The sequence below is a fragment of the Oncorhynchus clarkii genome, chromosome 4 (genome assembly GCF_045791955.1).
Source record: "Oncorhynchus clarkii lewisi isolate Uvic-CL-2024 chromosome 4, UVic_Ocla_1.0, whole genome shotgun sequence".
Classification (NCBI taxonomy): Eukaryota; Metazoa; Chordata; class Actinopteri; order Salmoniformes; family Salmonidae; genus Oncorhynchus; species Oncorhynchus clarkii.
In genome coordinates, this window is record NC_092150.1 from 83434608 (window position 1) to 83455104 (window position 20497).

At 42.4% G+C, this 20497-nt stretch overlaps 1 protein-coding gene across 1 annotated transcript in view; it reads left to right on the forward strand.

Moving 5' to 3' along the window:
• Positions 1–20497, forward strand: part of LOC139407380 (forkhead box protein N3-like) — an 85346-nt gene that overhangs the window by 56507 nt on the left and 8342 nt on the right. Inside the window, exon 4 of the mRNA XM_071151109.1 lies at positions 789–844. Within this exon, the coding sequence (XP_071007210.1) occupies positions 789–844 (56 nt within the window). The remainder of the gene's footprint in view (positions 1–788; positions 845–20497) is intronic.

The following is a 20497-nucleotide window of genomic DNA, read 5'->3' on the forward strand; positions in this document are numbered from 1 at the left end:
TGTTTGGAGGAAAAAGGGGGGAGCTTGCAAGCCGAAGAACACCATCCCAACCGTGAAGCACGGGGGTGGCATTATCATGTTTGGGGGTGCTTTGTTGCAGGAAGGACTGGTGCACTTCACAAAATAGATGGCTTCATGAGGCAGGAAAATTATGTGAATATATTGAAGCAACATCTTAAGACATCAGTCAGGAAGTTAAAGCTTGGTCGCAAATGGGTCTTCCAAATGGACAATGACCCCAAATATTGTTCTAAAGTTGTGGCAAAATGGCTTATTAAGGACAACCAAGTCAAGTTATTGGAGTGGCCATCACAAGCCCTGACCTCAATCCTATAGAAAATGTGTGGATATAACTGAAAATGTGGGTGCGAGCAAGGAAGCCTACAAACCAGACTCAGTTACACCAACTCTGTCAGGAGGAATAGGCATAAAAAAAGAACACAGGTGCAGAGAGGCGGGACATACGAACAGAACAGTGTTTCCTTGACATCGTTGGCTTTGTGACTGACAGGCGCCTGTCCTATCAATAGATCACTAGAAGACGTATATCGTTCATTCTAGCGGACAAGGGTACAGATTTTTCTGACAAGCGAATTCAAAAGTTTAAATGAAAAGAATGCTAGTTAGTTCATGAGGTGGAAAAGAGAAAACTGTATATAAGGCAGTACTTTTCACCATGGCCCTGGTAATACGGTGCAATTTCAGACGCACACTTTCTGTCTGTCTGAAGCAGCCTGCAGCAGAGCTTACATGACCACATGACTAACCATCTCTCTCTCTCTCCTCAGTCCTCTACTTTGGCCAAGGAGTCCCTTCTTCAGAAAGAATGGAGTTCTCTTACAAGGTAGGATACCATTCAGCATTGCTTTGTCTTTCTTGTGTGTCTGTATCCATCGCTCTCTCCCTCTCTTCCTCTCTCCCTCTCTCTTCCCCTCTCTCTCTCCCCTCTCTCTCTATCTCTCTCTGGCTCTGTCCCTCCCTGACTCTCTCTCTCTCTCTCTCTCTATCATCTCAGATGCCAACTCCTGTGTTTTCCGGAGTTCTGAATTATTTTTTAGAAGGCACCTTGAGAATACCAAGTGCTGCATCCTGACACTTGACAACATTCCAGAGGATGCTTCTGTTTGACTGGGCATTTGAAAGTAAAACAATCTGATCTGAAGCTTGGGAAGGCATCCTGTGATTTTTTTTCCACCTCCACTTTATCTCTCTATCCCCCTCTCGCCTTTCTATCTCCCTTCACTTTCCATCACTTATCACTTTTTCCCCCTCCCTCCCTCCTTCTCCTCTCGCTCTCTCTCTCTCTCTCATTCCCATCCTCCTCATCACTTCTCTCTCTTTTCACTTTCTCTCCCTCTCCTTGACTTCCTCTCCCTCTCTCCTCCCTCTCTTTTGTCCCTTGTGGACTGGCTGGCAGTTTAAATGGACATTCAATCCCAATCACAATCTATTTTGAGAGTACAGTGGGACATCGGTGCTCTAAATGGAGGGAAATGGATACATTAGATGTCTGGTCCGTGTCCTCCATCCCCTCCACCACCATGCCTTGGCCGTGATAATGGAGTAATGGTCAAGGAGCCCATGTAGAGAGTGTCTGAGGGGCCCGGCCTCCCTACAGACCTGCCTGTGACTGATGGGTCTAGCGGATGGGAGGGGTGAGGAGAATGGATGAAAATGTTGGGTAGATTGTTAACAGATAGCGAGAGAGAGAGGGAGGGTGATAAACAGGAAGAGAGACAGAGTGTTGAGACACAGTATAGTACAGTGGAGGCTACTCAGAGGAGGAAAGGGAGGACCATCCTACTCAGTGAATTTTCATTCCGCCAATTCTGTTGAAAAATGTCTTAAAACTTTTTAAGGCTAGGGGGCACTATTTTCACGTCCGGGTGAAAAGCGTGCCCAAAGTAAACTGCCTGCTACTCAGGCCCAGAAGCTAGGATATGCATACAATTGGTAGATTTGTTTAGAAAACACTCAAAAGTTATTAAAACCGTTATGTCTGTGAGTATAATTATGTCTGTGTGTATAACAGTACTTATTTGGCAGGCAAAACCCCGATGACAAACCAACCAGGAAAAACAAAAATTGAGGTCACTCTCCATTCAATGGGTTTCTATGTGGATCTAGATTTCTAAGATACTTGCTTGCATTTCCTATTGCTTCCACTAGATGTCAACAGTCTAGAAATTGGTTGATGTTTTTCCATTGAGAAATGAGAAGTAGCCATTTCCTTTCTGGGAGTTGAGCCAAGTGTACTGTTGTGGTTGGGGCGCACGACCTGAAAGCTCGCTCCACTTTGTTTTCGTCCGATATTGAACAGTTTATTCCGTCTTAAATGTTATCGATTATTTGCGTTTAAAAATACCTAAAGATGGATTATGAAAGTTGTTTGAAATGTTTGGATCAAGTTCAGGTAAGTTCTTAGATACTTTGTAGTCATGTTGCACGAGTTGGAACCGGTGTATTTTCTGAATCAAATGCGCCAAATAAATGGACATATAACGACGGAATTTATCGAACATAAGGACCATTTGTGATGTTTAACCTCTTGGATCTCTAGGGGCGCTATTTCATTTTTGGATAAAAAACGTTCCCGTTTTAAGCGCGATATTTTGTCACGAAAAGATGCTCGACTATGCATATTCTTGACAGTTTTTGAAAGAAAACACTCTGAAGTTTCAGAATCTGCAAAGATATTGTCTGTAAGTGCCCCAGAACTCATTCTACAGGCGAAACCAAGATGATGCGTCAAGCAGGAAATTAGCAGAATCTCTGAAGCTCTGTTTTCCATTGTCTCCTTATATGGCTGTGATTGCGCAAGGAATGAGCCTACACTTTCTGTCGTTCCCCCAAGGTGTTAGCAGCATTGTGACGTATTTGTAGGCATATCATTGGAAGATTGACCATAAGAGACTACATTTTCCAAGTGTCCGCCTGGTGTCCTGCGTGGAATTCGGTGCGCAAACGCCAGCTGCTTGTACTTTTCCATTTGATTGAGGGGAGAAACCATGCTTCCACGAACGATATATCATTGAAGAGATATGTGAAAAACACCTTGAGGATTGATTCTAAACAACGTTTGCCATGTTTTCAGTCGATATTATGGAGTTAATTTGGAAAAAAGTTCGCGTTTTGAGGACTGAATTTTCGTTTTTTTTTTGGTAGCCAAATGTGATGCAGAAAACGGAGCTATTTCGAATTCACAAAGAATCTTTTTTGGAAAAACTGAGCATCTGCTATCTAACTGAGAGTCTCCTCATTGAAAACATCCGAAGTTCTTCAAAGGCAAATTATTTTATTTGAAGGCTTTTATGTTTTTGTTGAAATCTTGCGTGCTGGATGCTAACGCTAATGCTAATGCTAAATGCTACGCTAGCTAGCCACTTTTACACAAATGATTGTTTTCCTATGGTCGAGAAGCATATTTTGAAAATCTGAGATGACAGTGTTGTTTACAAAAGGCTAAGCTTGAGAGATGGCATATTTATTTCATTTCATTTGCGATTTTCATGAATAGTTAACGTTGCGTTATGGTAATGAGCTTAGGTCTGTAATTAGAATCCCGGATCCGGGTTTGGTAGACGCAACAGGCTAATGGACAAATTGGAGTGCCGACAGAAGAAGATCTTCAAAGGTAAGGCATGAATTATATCGATATTTCTGACTTTTGTGTCCGCCCCCGGCGGGTTAAAATATGATTTTCATGTGTTTGTTTGATGGGGTGCTATCCTCAGATAATAGCATGGTTTGCTTTCACCGTAAAGCCTTTTGGAAATCTGACACTGTGGCTGGATTAACAAGATGTTCATCTTTAAACCGGTGCATAACACTATGAATTATTATTATGAGTATTTCTGTTTTTGAATTTGGCACGCTGCTCTTTCACCTGGGTGTTGTCAAATCAATCCCGTTAACGGGATTGGCTCACGAAGGGATCACTAAGAATTTAAGCGGAAACAAAAGGATCGAAATGGGGATAAACATACCAGAATTTGTCCAAAAGAAACTCTCATTTGCAACTGTTGATTACTAATGATTACACCCTAGATCAGCTAGATGCAGGCAAGAGTGTGCAAGTTGGTATTGAATTTGTGACCTACATTGTAAACTTTCATTCATAGGGAAAATGACAGTAGCCTAAACCTCTCGATGTTACATTGAACTGGGTGAATGGAATATGAACGACAGTCTTCCAATATGCTGTAATAGAGTAAAAGCCATGCTCATGAAAAAGAGAAGTGTCCTCCCTTTTCTTTAATGGCACTGACCGCCACTGGTATAGTAGTGGACTAAGGACAGACACTATTACCCAAATTAAATTCCATTTAAGAAGCTTTATCGGCATGGAAAGTGTAAGAACTTACATTACGCTATCTGCTCTCTATCCCAGTCCCACAGCTCACTATCCCAGTCCTACAGCTCACTATCCCAGTCCCACAGCTCACTATCCCAGTCCCACAGCTCACTATTCCAGTCCCACAGCTCACTATCCCAGAGTCACAGTTCACTATCCCAGAGTCACAGTTCACTATCCCAGTCCCACAGCTCACTATCCCAGTCCCACAACTCACTATCCCAGTCCCACAGCTCACTATCCCAGTCCCACAGCTCACTATTCCAGTCCCACAGCTCACTATCCCAGAGTCACAGCTCACTATCCCAGTCCCACAGCTCACTATCCCAGTCCCACAGCTCACTGTCCCAGTCCCACAGCTCACTATCCCAGTCCCACAGCTCACTATCCCAGAGTCACAGCTCACTATCCCAGTCCCACAGCTCACTATCCCAGAGTCACAGCTCACTATCCCAGTCCTACAGCTCACTATCCCAGAGTCACAGCTCACTATCCCAGTTCCACAGCTCACAGTCTTGGCCTATTGGAAGTGTCTATGCTGAAATAATGTAATGTCTCTGCATCTCCTCCATTCTAGCCTTGTTCTCCAAGCTTATACAGTGTAGGTGACGTGTGACTGCTTTACGTTCCATCTCAAAATTATACAAGAACTGTGTAAGTTGAGTAACAACCCATTGTAATCCATATGGTATATGTAAAATAAAATAAAGTTGCACATTCCATAAGACAAACATTAACCTTTCTGGCGCAGGCGTTCCGCTAGCAACCCACCTCGACAACATCCAGTGAAATTGCAGAGCTCCAAATTCAAAATACAGAAATAGTCATAATAAACATTCATAAAAATACAAGTGTTATACATCGGCTTAAAATTAACTTCTTGTTAATCCAGCCCCCTTGTCAGATTTCAAAAAGGCTTTACGGCGAAAGCATACCATGCGATTGTCTGATTGTGTACGAAAGCATACAAACATTTTCCAACCAAGTAGAGGAGTCACGAAAGTCAGAAATAGCAATACAATTAATCACTTACCTTTGAAGATCTTCATCTGGTTGCAGTCACAAGAGTCCCAGCTACACAATAAATGTTTGTTTTGTTCGATAAAGTCCCTCTTTATATCCCAAAAACTCAGTTTTGTTTGTGCGTTTTGTTCAGTAACCCACTGGCTCAAAGGAGATCAAAACATGCAGACGAATACATCCTAATAGTACCGGTAAAGTTTGTTGAAACATGTCAAATTATGTTTATAATTAATCCTCAAATTGTCAATTGTCAAAATAATCGATAATAATTTAACCGAACAATAGCGCATTCAATAGAAAGGAAAAACAATGAACGGCGCACACTCGGTCACGTGCGCAAACCAGCACTGCATGATTCTACAGTCCACTGACAGAAAGGTCTCATTCTTCTTCATTTTTCAGAAAACAAGCTTGAAACCATGTCTAAAGACTTTTGACATCTAGTGGAAGCCATAGGAACTGCAACATGGGTCCTAATCCATTAAATACTCTATAGGCATTCAATTGAAAACTACCCACATCAAAAAAATCCCACTTCCTGGATGGATTGTCCTCAGATTTTCGCATGCCATATACATTCTGTTATACTCACAGACATTATTTTTTAACTTCTTGGTGACAGGGGGGCAGTATTGAGTAGCTTGGATGAATAAGATGCCCAGAGTAAACTGCCTGCTACTCTGTCCCAGATGCTAATATATGCATATTACTAGTAGTATTGGATAGAAAACACTCTAAAGTTTCTAAAACTGTTTGAATGATATCTGTGAGTATAACAGAACTCATATGGCAGGCGAAAACCTGAGACAAATCCAACCAGGAAGTGGGAAATCTGAGGTTGGTAGTTTAATTTAAGTGATTGCCTATCCAATATCCTATGTCTATGGGGCCAGATTGCACTTCCAAAGGCGTCCAGCAGATGTCAACAGTCTTTAGAAAGTTGTTTGAGGCTTCTATTGTTGAAGGGTGTCGAATAAGAGCTGTTTCAACAAGTGGACTAGGCTGAGGCCAATCAGTTGTTTACTTCTTTTTCCTCTGTAATGAATAAGCTATTGTCCGGTTGGAATATTATTGAAGATTTATTATAAAAAGACCCTAAGGATTGATTGTAAACATCGTTTGACATGTTTCTACAAACTGTAATGGAACTCTTTTGACTTTTTGTCTGGATTTTGCGCTTGCACATTGTGCCTTTGCAATAGTGAACTAAACGCCCAAACAAAATGGAGGTATTTGGACATAAATATGGACGTAATCGAACAAAACAAACATTTCTTGTGGAAGTGGGAGTCCTGGGTGTGCATTCCGATGAAGATCAGCAAAGGTAAGTGAAGATTTATAATGCTATTTATGACTTTTGTTGACTCCACAATTTGGTGGGTAACTGCATGGCTTGCTTTTGCGGCTGAACGCTGTTCTCAGATTATTGAATATTGTGCTTTTGCCGTAAAGCTTTTTTGAAATCTGACACAGCGGTTGCATTAAGAACAAGTTGATCTTTAATTCTATGTAAAACATGTATCTTTCATCAAAGTTTAAGATGAATATTTATGTTATTTGATGTGGCTCTCTGCAATTTCTCCGGATGTTTTGGAGGCATTTCTGAACATGGCGCCAATGTAAACTGAGGTTTTTGGATATAAATATGAACTTGATCGAACAAAACATATATGTATTGTGTTACATTGAGTCCTGGGAGTGTCATCTGATGAAGATCGTCAAAGGTTAGTGATTCATTTGATCTATATTTCTGCTTTTTGTGACACCTCTCTTTGGTTGGAAAATGGCTGAATGCTTTCTGTGACTAGTTGCTGACCTAACATATGTTCTGCTTTCGCCGAAAAGCCTTTTTGAAATCGGACACTGTGGTTGGATTAATGAGAAGTGTATGTTTAAAATGGCGTGAAATACTTGTATGGTTGAGGAATTTTAATTATGAGATTTCTGTTGTTTTGAATTTGGCGCCCTGCAATTTCACTGGATGTTGGCGAGGTGGGACGCTAGCGTCCCGAACGATCCCAGAGAGGTTAACAGTGTTTGGAAGCTTTAGAGTGCTTCCTATCCAAATCTACCAATTATATGCATATCCTAGCTTCTGGGCCTGAGTAACAGGCAGTATACTTTGGGCATGCTTCTCATCCAGACGTCGAAATACTGCCCCCAAGCCATAAGAAGTTTTAAGACACCTTCTTCTTCCCTAGTCCTTTTCAGCTGCAGCATACTGTAAATAGGAGTTAGAGTACTGTATTTTATATAGGAGTTCTGTGTTCTGTGAGTTCTGTGTTTTCTATAGGAGTTCTGTGAGTTCTGTGTTTTATATAGGAGTTCTGCGTTCTGTGAGTTCTGTGTTTTATATAGGAGTTCTGTGAGTTCTGTGTTTTATATAGGAGTTCTGCGTTCTGTGAGTTCTGTTTTATATAGGAGTTCTGTGTTTTCTATAGTTCTGTGAGTTCTGTGTTTTCTACAGGAGTTCTGTGAGTTCTGTGTTTTATATAGGAGTTCTGTGTTCTGTGAGTTCTGTGTTTTATATAGGAGTTCTGTGTTCTGTGAGTTGTGTTTTATATAGGAGTTCTGTGTTCTGTGAGTTCTGTGTTTTATATAGGAGTTCTGTGTTTTGCTGGCAGCAGAAGTGTTTTGACTGAGAGAGAGGCCACTTTGAAACGGTTGCTTTCCCAAGGTCCGCTGGGAATGAACTTTAACCCTGAAATCTGGACACTGAGTCTGATCTCTTTTGGCTGCAGGCTCACACAAACCAACACACACACACACACATACTGAAACACACACACACAAGCAGGGAAGCACACTCACACACACGCTCACACACAGCAAGCCATGTGGAACAAATTTAAGAGTCTGAACATAAAGCACATGAAGGAACTAGTCATCTCTCTCTGGCTGAAGCTCTCTCTCTCTCACACACACACACACTCTCTCTTTTTAGTTTTCTTGTATGCCCTTTTCTCTGTCTTGGTATCCTGTCCAGAACTACTTGTCAGTGCTGTGAAAGTGGGGTATTTTCTCTCTCTTCTCTTGATAATGACAGGGTGTAAAGATAAAGTGTGTTGTCTCCCATCTCAGTTTACAGCATTGCTTCTCGGGGTTTATACATGCGGAGACCAACCAGCTCTCACAGTCTCACGTCAGAATTAGACGTTAATCCATTTTTCTCAAACGTCACATTTTGAAGTGTTTAACCCCCGAAGGTCAATGTTAACATAATCTAATTAGCATAATACAAAAAAAACATTTAAAAAGGTCAGAAAGTATACTCTAAAATGGAGTAACTACTTTGTGTCCCTCATCTACACACAATACCCCAGATTGACAGGTTTTAAGAATTTGGGGTAAATGTACATCAAATAAAAAACTGAAATATCACATTTACATAAGTATTCAGACCCTTGACTCAGTACTTTGTTGAAGCAGCTTTGGCAGCAATTATAGCCTCGAGTCTTCTTGGGTATGATGCTACAAGCTTGACACACCTGTATTTGGGGAGTTTCTCCCAGTCTTCTCTGCAGATCCTCTCAAACTCTGTCAGGTTGGATGGGGAGCATCACTGCAAAGCTATTTTCGATCGGGTTCTAGTCTGGGCTCTGGCTGGGCCACTCATTGACATTCAGAGACTTGTCCCGAAGCCCCTCCTGCGTTGTCTTGGCTGTGTGCTTAGGGTCGTTGTCCTGTTGGAAGGTGAACCTTCACCCCAGTCAGAGGTCCTGAGCGCTGTGGAGCAGATTTTCATCTGGGATCTCTCTGTACTTTGCTCCGTTCATCTTTCCCTCGATCGTGACTTGTCTCCCAGTCCCTGCCATTAAAAAACATCCCCACAGCATGATCCTGCCATCACCATGCTTCACCGTAGGGATGGTGCCATGTTTCCTCCAGACAGGACACATGGCATTCAGCCCAAAGAGTTCAATCTTGGTTTCATCAGACCAGAGAATCTTGTTTCTCATGGACTGAGAGTCCTTTAGGTGCCTTTTGGCAAACTCCAAGCCGGCTGTCATGTGCCTTTTACTGAGGAGTGGCTTCCTTCTGGCCACTCTACAATAAAGGCCTGGTTGGTGGAGTGCTGCAGAGGTGGTTGTCCTTCTGGAAGGTTCTCCCATCTCCACAGAGGAACTCTAGAGCTCTGTTAGAGGGACCATCGGGTTCTTGGTCACCTCCCTGACCAAGGCCCTTCTACCCCGATTACTCAGTTTGGCCGGGCGGCTAACTCTAGGAAGAGTCTTGGTGATTCCAAACGTCTTCCATTTAAGAATGATGGAGGCCACCGTGTTCTTTGGGACCTTCAATGCTGAATATTTTTTTGGTACGCTTCCCCAGATCTGTGTCTCGACACAATCCTGTTTCCGAGCTCTACGGACAATTCCTTCAACCTCATGGCTTGGTTTTTGCTTTGACATGCACTGTCAACTGGGTTCCCAAGGGCTCCAGAGTGGCACAGTGGTCTAAGGCACTGCATCTCAGAGCAAAGAGGCGCCACTACAGTCCTTGGTTTGTATCCAGGCTGTTTCACATCCAGCTGTGATTTGGAGTCCCATAGGGCAGCACACAATTTGCACTGCGTCATCCGGGTTTGGCTGGGGTAGGTCGTCATTGTAAGTAAGAATTTGCCAAGTTAAATAAAGATATATTTTTTTAAACCAGTGGGACCTTATAAAGACAGGTGTCTGCCTTTCTGAAGCGTGTCCAATCAATTGAATTCACCACAGGTGGACTCGAATCAAGTCTTAATTTAACTAGGCAAGTCAGTTAAGAATAAATTCTTGGGGCAGAACGACAGATTTGTACCTTGTCAGCTCGGTGATTCCATCTAGAAACCTTTCAGGTACTGTCCAACGCTCTAACCACTAGGATACCTGACTTATTGGGTGTAGATTGATGAGAAAAATCAAGGTTGTAATGTAACAAAACATGGACAATTGTAAGAGGTCAGAATCATTTCAGAATATTTAGTATGGACTGTTTAGTGCCAGAAATAAGGGGTAAAAAAAACGGTTTTAAAAAAGTGTGTGTGTATATATATATATATATATATATATATATATATATATATATATATATATATATATATATATATATATATATATATGTATTTGATAATATCTGTAGTGAATCAGTTATTCAATGAGTTTGTGTGGGCTAATAGTCCTGTCCTGCTAAGCATTCAAAATGTAATGAGTACTTTTGGGTGTAAGGGAAAATGTATGGAGTAAAAAGTACATTCTTATCTTTCGGAATGTAGTGAAGTAAAAGTTGTTCCCTATATTCCCTATATTATTCCAAATAGCACCCTGTTCCCTATATTTTTCCAAATAGCACCCTTTTCCCTATATTATTCCAAATAGCACCCTGTTCCCTATATTATCCTAAATAGCACCCTGTTCCCTATATTCTTCCAAATAGCACCCTGTTCCCTATATTATCCCAAATAGCACCCTGTTCCCTATATTCTTCCAAATAGCACCCTGTTCCCTATATTATCCCAAATAGCACCCTGTTCCCTATATTCTTCCAAATAGCACCCTGTTCCCTATATTATCCCAAATAGCACCCTGTTCCCTATATTCTTCCAAATAGCACCCTGTTCCCTATATTCTTCCAAATAGCACCCTGTTCCCTATATTCTTCCAAATAGCACCCTGTTCCCTATATTATTCCAAATAGCACCCTGTTCCCTATATTATTCCAAATAGCACCCTGTTCCCTATATTCTCCCAAATAGCACCCTGTTCCCTATATTCTCCCAAATAGCACCCTGTTCCCTATATTCTCCCAAATAGCACCCTGTTCCCTATATTCTTCCAAATAGCACCCTGTTCCCTATATTTTCCCAAATAGCACCCTGTTCCCTATATTCTACCAAATAGCACCCTGTTCCCTATATTCTTCCAAATAGCACCCTGTTCCCTATATTCTCCCAAATAGCACCCTGTTCCCTATATTCTCCCAAATAGCACACTGTTCCCTATATTCTCCCAAATAGCACCATGTTCCCTATATTCTCCCAAATAGCACACTGTTCCCTATATTCTTCCAAATAGCACCCTGTTCCCTATATTCTCCCAAATAGCACCCTGTTCCCTATATTCTTCCAAATAGCACCCTGTTCCCTATATTCTCCCAAATAGCACCCTGTTCCCTATATTCTTCCAAATAGCACCCTGTTCCCTATATTTTCCCAAATAGCACCCTGTTCCCTATATTCTTCCAAATAGCACCCTGTTCCCTATATTCTCCCAAATAGCACCCTGTTCCCTATATTCTCCCAAATAGCACACTGTTCCCTATATTCTCCCAAATATCACCCTGTTCCCTATATTCTCCCAAATAGCACACTGTTCCCTATATTCTTCCAAATAGCACCCTGTTCCCTATATTCTCCCAAATAGCACCCTGTTCCATATATTCTCCCAAATAGCACACTGTTCCCTATATTCTCCCAAATAGCACCCTGTTCCCTATATTCTCCCAAATAGCACCCTGTTCCCTATATTCTTCCAAATAGCACCCTGTTCCCTATATTCTCCCAAATAGCACCCTGTTCCCTATATTCTTCCAAATAGCACCCTGTTCCCTATATTTTCCCAAATAGCACCCTGTTCCCTATATTCTCCCAAATAGCACCCTGTTCCCTATATTCTTCCAAATAGCACCCTGTTCCCTATATTTTCCCAAATAGCACCCTGTTCCCTATATTTTCCCAAATAGCACCCTGTTCCCTATATTCTCCCAAATAGCACCCTGTTCCCTATATTCTCCCAAAGGTAGTAAAGGGAAAAGGGTGCCATTTGAGACGCTGGCTCAGAGTTATTTCCTGCCTCTCCTTCGCTGTATCATGATCTACCACTGTGTGGCATGTGGAATGGGAGCGGTCACCACGGCAACGGAAAGCCTTGCCCACCACCAGAGCGAGAGAGAGAGAGCAGAAAATGGGGAGGGAAGGAGAGAGGGGAATGTTAACCCAGAGAGACATAGGTACATACTGGCACACACACACACACAGCGAGTGATCAAGATTACAATGGAGACAGAGTGCAGGCAGGTAGGCAGGTAGGGATGTAGACAGGCAAGCAGGGATGCAGGCAGGCAGGAAGGCAGGAAGTTAGGCTGGCATGCAGGAAGGCAGGTAGGGATGTAGACAGGCAAGCAGGGATGCAGGCAGGCAGGAAGGCAGGAAGTTAGGCTGGCATGCAGGATTTACTGAGAAGGTTAACAGGAGCAGCATTACCAACATTATAGTCACACCCAGATTACAAGTGAGCGAGATTACAATGGAGACAGTGTGCAGGCAGACAAGGATGCAAGCAGGCAGGGATTCAGTTAGGCAAGTAGGCAGGCAGGGATTCAGTTAGGCAAGTAGGCAGGCCCGCAAGGACTTACTGATAAGGAGCCGCATTACCAGTATTATAGTTAGCCCCACAACCAGAGTCAATAGGATTAACATGGATAGTCTTCAGTTCTAACTCAGGAGCTAATAGAATTAGACGACACACACAGCTAGAAACACAGTCACATACAGTACCTTGTGGAAAGAGAGAAACACAGTCATATACAGTACCTTGTGGAAAGAGAAAAACACAGTCATATACAGTACTTTGTGCAAATAGAAACACAGTCACATACAGTACCTTCTGGAAAGAGAGAAACACAGTCACATACAGTACCTTGTGGAAAGAGAGAAACACAGTCATATACAGTACCTTGTGGAAAGAGAAACACAGTCATATACAGTACCTTGTGGAAAGAGAAAAACACAGTCACATACAGTACCTTGTGGAAAGAGAAAAACACAGTCACATACAGTACCTTGTGGAAAGAGAGAAACACAGTCATATACAGTACCTTGTGGAAAGAGAAAAACACAGTCACATACAGTACCTTGTGGAAAGAGAGAAACACAGTCATATACAGTACTTTGTGCACATAGAAAAACACAGTCATATACAGTACTTTGTGCAAATAGAAAGACAGTCATATACAGTACCTTGTGGAAATAGAAAAACACAGTCACATACAGTACTTTGTGGAAAGAGAAAAACAGATGGGTTACATCTTAGTGCCGTGCTGTGATGAGATAGTGGCAGACCACATTTGTGATGTAACATGCTGTCTACAACATGCTGTCTACAACATGCTGTCCTACAACATGCTGTCCTACAACATGCTGTCTACAACATGCTGTCGTAGGCTAAATCAAAAGCAAATGTTGGTCATCAGTGTGTACGGTTATACACCCACAATAATATGATGATTGTGAATAGCCAGATGAATGTAAAAGTTACATTTAAATGTTTACATGCGTTTCAAGAACTACAATTTTCCTTCTACTCCTGTTTACACGGACAAATCTGATATCAGGCCCCCTGATGAGACTTTTATGAATGCTGAAAATCGGCAATCGAAATAAACATTCTACCACAGCGACGATGATATTTGTTGCGAAGCCTAAAACTGTTTCTAAGATGAATACTTAGAGTTTTTCCGAACTCACTTCACTCGCATAAAAGAAGGAAACTCGTGCTGCTCATGCTAGCACATGTGCAGATCAAATACACCGATGTAATTCTGATTAAGGAATTTACATCTTGTAATAATTTGAAAGATTGCCAGGTGTTTTATTCAGCATATGCTTACTTTGATGATGATATTACGCTGATGAAGATAAGCAGAGTAAGTTGTTTACATGACTAACGCCATACTTGGCCTTCTGCCATAATTGTTTTTTTATCGAGTTATTAGTGTGCATGTAAACATACTAATTTCTGAAAAGCACACTGACCCCCGGAGATCCAGAAAGAGATGTGGATGACAGCTGTTTTACTGAACTGAACTGGAGATTCTGTGATGAGATGAGATGAGCTGAGCAGCCAGCTTCAAATCAAATCAAATTAAATGTATTTGTCACATACACATGGTTAGCAGATGTTAATGCGAGTGTAGCGAAATGCTTGTGCTTCTAGTTCCGACAATGCAGTAATAACCAACGAGTAATCTAACCTAACAATTCCAAAACTACTACCTTATAGACACAAGTGTAAAGGGATAAAGAATATGTACATAAAGATATATGAATGAGTGATGGTACAGAACGGCATAGGCAAGATGCAGTAGATGGTAACGAGTACAGTATATACATATGAGATTAGTTATGTAGGGTATGTAAACAAAGTGGCATAGTTTAAAGTGGCTAGTGATACATGTAATACATAAAGATGCAGTAGATGATATAGAGTACAGTATATACATATACATATGAGATGAGTAATGTAGGGTATGTAAACATATTAAGTAGCATTGTTTAGTGGCTAGTGATATATTTTACATCAATTTCCATCAATTCACATAATTAAAGTGGCTGGAATGAGTCAGTGTGTTGGCAGCAGCCACTCAATGTTAGTGGTGGCTGTTTAACAGTCTGATGGCCTTGAGATAGAAGCTGTTTTTCAGTCTCTCGGTCCCTGCATGGATGCACCTGTACTGACCTCGCCTTCTGGATGATAACGGGGTGAACAGGCAGTGGCTCGGGTGGTTGTTGTCCTTGATGATCTTTATGGCCTTCCTGTGACATCGGGTGGTGTAGGTGTCCTGGAGGGCAGGTAGTTTGCCCCCGGTGATGCGTTGTGCTGACCTCACTACCCTCTGGAGAGCCTTATGGTTGTGGGCGGAGCAGTTGCCGTACCAGGTGGTGATACAGCCCGACAGGATGCTCTCGATTGTGCATCTGTAGAAGTTTGTGAGTGCTTTTGGTGACAAGCCGATTTTCTTCAGCCTCCTGAGGTTGAAGAGGCGCTGCTGCACCTTCTTCACGACGCTGTCTGTGTGGGTGGACCAATTCAGTTTGTCCGTGATGTGTACGCCGAGGAACTTAAAACTTACTACCCACTCCACTACTGTCCCATCGATGTGGATAGGGTGGTGCTCCCTCTGCTGTTTCCTGAAGTCCACAATCATCTCCTTTGTTTTGTTGACGTTGAGTGTGAGGTTATTTTCCTGACACCACACTCCGAGGGCCCTCACCTCCTCCCTGTAGGCAACTCGTGGTTGTTGGTAATCAAGCCTACCACTGTAGTGTCGTCCGCAAACTTGATGATTGAGTTGGAGGCTTGCATGGCCACGCAGTCGTGGGTGAACAGGGAGTACAGGAGAGGGCTCAGAACGCACCCTTGTGGGGCCCCAGTGTTGAGGATCAGCGGGGGTGGAGATGTTGTTACCTACCCTCACCACCTAGGAGCGGCCCATCAGGAAGTCCAGTACCCAGTTGTACAGGGCGGGTTCGAGACCCAGGGTCGAGACCCAGTACTTCCGGCGCCGACAGAGATGGCCGCCTCGCATCGCGTTCCTAGGAAACTATGTAGTATTTTGTTTTTTTTACCTGTAAATTCCATCTCTTACGTGTAAATAAATTCCAGTAAAAAGCCTAGAGCATAGAATTTAAAAGGTATTTTCGGATATTATTCATCCTAATCAGACACGTTTTTTTTACATCGATGATACATTGGAGATAATATAAGACAAGTCCTGGAAACAATAGAACACTATGAAAAATCTGGGAAACCAGGCCTGCTATTCATAGCTAACTTTGAAAAGGCTTTTGATTAAGTATGACTGGAATGTAAATATAAATGCCTGAAATATTTCAATTTTGGAGAATCTCTTATAAAATTGGTTAAAGTTATGTATCGTAACCCATGGTGTAAAATAGTAAATAATGGCTCTCATCTCAGAAAGTTTTAAACTGTCAAGAGGAGTAAACAAGATTGTCCACTATCGGCATGTCTATTTACTATGGCCAACGAAATGTTAGCTATTAAAATCAGATCCAACAATAACATTATAGGGGTATCCTAACCTCTCTGGATTACAACCAAATTATGATAAGTGTACTATATTATGTATTGGATAACTAAAAAATACAACTATTGAGTTACCTTGTAGTTTACCAATTAAATGGCCTGACGGGGTGTGGACACACTCGGTATACAAATCCAGAAAGAACGAAATCATTTCATTCCAATACATGCTAATAGAAAGTTAGCAAAATAGATAAGATCTTGCTACCATGGAAAGGAAAATACCTGTCTATTGGTGGAAAAATCACCCTGATTAACTCTTTAGTCATATCACAGTTTACCGATTTGCTTATGGTCTTGCCTACACTCAGTAACCTGTTTTTTTAAATTTCATGAGCAAAAATATATATGTATTTTTTTTTAATGGCAAACCAAACAAAATTAAACGGGATTATTTATATAATCAATATGAGCAAGAAATATTAAATATGAGCAAGAAATGTTAAATATTAAAGCATTAGACCTCTAACTAAAGGCGTCCATCATATAAAAGTTACACTTATATCCAAACTGGTTCTCAAGCAGATTAGTAAGAAGGTCTCACACCATGTTCAAGAACAGCTTTTTTCCCTTTATTCAGATGACAAATTCTCACTTTCGGTTATTTCATCATTAAATGATCTCTAAAATATAGCTATTTTTAAAACAAGCCATAGAAAGTTGGTTGCAGTTTCAGTTTAATCCACCAGAAAAGACAGAACAAATAATATATCACATATTGTTGTTATTCTCAAATTTAGTAATTGATTAAAAAAACATACTTTTTGATAAATTTAAAAAAAGTTATAATCTTTGTAAATTATATCCTAAATAGGTCTAGCGGAGTTATGTCACACATGCAGCTAACTGAAATATATGGCAATGTCTGCTCTACCCAAAATTACAACCAACTAACAGCTAATTGCAGCACAATACAAATAGTCTGGGTGGCCATTTGATTAGCTGTTCAGGAGTCTTATGGCTTGGTGGTAGAAGCTGTTAAGAAGCCTTTTGGACCTAGACTTGATGCTCCGGTACAGCTTGCTGTGCGGTAGCAGAGAGAACAGTCAATAACTATTGGTGACTGGAGTCTTTGACAATTTTTAGGGCCTTCCACTGACACCACCTGGTACAGAGGTCCGGGATGGTTTTCAGACACCTTGACTATGTTACTTTACAGGTTTATTCTAAAATGGATTATTTAAAAAAGAATGGAAGAAACTCCCCAAATACAGGTGTGCCAAGCTTGTAGCTTCATAACCAAGAAAGCTGTAATCGCTGCCAAAGGTTCTTCAACAAAGTACTGAGTAAATGGTCTGAATACGTAAATGTAAATGTGAATATGTAAATGTGCTATTTCCATATTACATTTTTTATACATTTACAAAAATGTCTAAAAACCTGTTATTGCTTTGTCATTATGTGGTATTGTGTGTAATGTGATGAGGGGGGGGGGGGGGGGGGGGGGCTATTTAATACATTTTAGAACAAGGCTGTAACATGTGGAATGTGGAAAAAGTCAAGCGGTCTGAAAACTCTCCGAATGCACTGTGTATAGGTACAGATTTACAAGAAAATACATGGGGGAGCGTCTGTGATGAGCTAAAGCGTAACTGGAGCGTCTGTGATGAGCTGGAGCGTAACTGGAGCGGCTGTGATGAGCTGGAGCGTAACTGGAGCGTCTGTGATGAGCTGGAGCATAACTGGAGTGTCTGTGATGAGCTGGAGCGTAACTGGAGCGTCTGTGAGGAGCTGGAGCGTAACTGGAGCATCTGTGATGAGCTAAGCTGAGCAGCCTCAAATAACTGGAGCATCTGTGAAGAGCTGAGCTGAGCTGCCAGACTCAAAGAGCTGAGCTGAGCTGAGGTCAGCAGCCAGCTTCAAATAACTGGCAAGCAGGGGATGAGCTGAGCTGAGCTGAGGTCAGCAGCCAGCTTCAAATAACTGGAGAGCAGGGTATGAGCTGAGCTGAGCTGCCAGCCTCAAATAACTGGAGAGCAGGGGATGAGCTGAGCTGAGCTGATCAGCCAGCATCAAGTAACTGTGAGATGAACTGAGCTCAGCAGCCAGGCTCAAATACCTGGAGCGTCAGTGATGATCCTTTCTTTTTAAATATCTTTCTCTCTATCCTCTCTTTCTAAATATCTCTGTCTCTCTATCCCCCCTTTCTAAATATCTCTATCTCTCTATCCTCTCTTTCCAAATATCTCTTTCTCTCTATCCTCTCTTTCTAAATATCTCTGTCTCTCTATCCTCTCTTTCCAAATATCTCTTTCTCTCTATCCTCTCTTTCTAAATATCTCTGTCTCTCTATCCCCCCTTTCTAAATATCTCTGTCTCTCTATCCTCTCTTTCTAAATATCTCTTTCTCTATCCTCTCTAAATATCTGTCTCTTAATCTATTTCTTTCTGTAAAATGTTCTCTAAGTGATTAATGCAGACAACAAGCTCTTGCAGTCTCACTGTAGAATTTGATGTTTCTCCAAATGTCAAAATGCAAAGTGTTTTTGACACCCTGGGCTGACTCCTGCTCAGCGTAGTTCTGGTTCTCCAAATGTCAAATTTAGAAGAATAAGGGTTAAGTTTATGCACTCATTCCGGATGTTTAGGCTAAGGGTTAAGGTTTGGGATAGTGTAAAACTTTTTTTTTTAAAGCGTCCACCATTGGGATTGAACATGTAACCTTCTGATTCAGTGTCATGGGATTCAGCAATCCACCAATCCCTTCCACAACACCTTTACAAAACTGAAGCCTACTTGATGGTAATAGTGCTCACTGTTGCCCCTAGTGGCCGGTTTTGAATAGATTTCCCGAAGTGCGTAGATGTCCAAAAGTCACTCTTGAGCGATCTGCCTGAGACAGAGCATAACAGAACATTGTCCTAGCCATACATAGAAACACACACACGCACAATCTCCCCCTCTCCACAAACGCACAATCCCCCCTCCACACACGCACACAATTCCCCTCCCCACACACACACACACAATCCCTCTCCACACACACACACAATCCCCTCCCCACACACACACATTCCCCCCTCCACACACACACAATCCCCTCCCCACACACGCACAATCCCCGCCTCCCCACACATGCACAATCACACCTCCATACACATTCACAATCCCCTCCCCACACACACACAATCCCCCTCCCCACACACACAATCCCCCTCAAACACACAATCCCCCCCTCCCCATACACAATCCCCCCTCCCCACACAATCCCCCCTCCACATACACAATCCCCCCTCCCACACACACAATCCACCCCCACACATACAAATTCCCCCACACGCAATCCCCCCTCCCCACACACAATCCCCCCCTCCCACACACATTTCCCCTCCCACACACAATCCCCCCTCCCACACACACAATCCCCCCCCTCCCCCCTCCCCACACACAATCCCCCCCTGCCACACACAATCCCCCCCTCTCCACACACAATCCCCCCCACACACACAACCCCCCCTCCCACACACAATCCCCCTCCCACACACAATCCCCCCTCCCACACACACAATCCCCCCCTCCCCACACTCAATTCCCCCTTCCCTACACACAATCCCCCTTTCCCCACACACAATCCCCCTCCCAACACACAATCCCCCCCTCCACACAATCCCTATTACTAGTCTGTTCAACCTCTCTTTCATATCGTTCGAGATTCCTAAAGATTGGAAAGCTGCCGCGGTCATCCCCCTCTTCAAAGGGGGAGACACTCTAGACCCAAACTGTTACAGACCTATATCTATCCTGCCCTGCCTTTCTAAAGTCTTTGAAAGCCAAGTTAACAAACAGATCACTGACCATTTCGAATCTCATCGTACCTTCTCCGCTGTGCAATCCGATTTCTGAGCAGGTCACGGGTGCACCTTAGCCACGCTCAATGTACTAAACAATATCATTACCGCCATCGATAAAAGACAGTACTGTGCAGCCGTCTTCATCGATATGGCCAAGGCTTTTGACTCTGTCAATCACCGTATTCTTATCGGCAGACTCAACAGCCTTGGTTTCTCAAATGACTGCCTTGCCTGGTTCACCAACTACTTCTCAGATAGAGTTGTGTGTATAAAATCGGAGGGCCTGTTGTCCGGACCTCTGGCAGTCTCTATGGTGGTACCACAGGGTTCAATTCTTGGGCCGACTCTTTTCTCTGTATATATCAATGATGACTTAGAATGTGTGGACAACTACAAATACCTAGGTGTCTGGTTAGACTGTAAACTCTCCTTCCAGACTCATATTCCAGACTCATATTAAGCATCTCCAA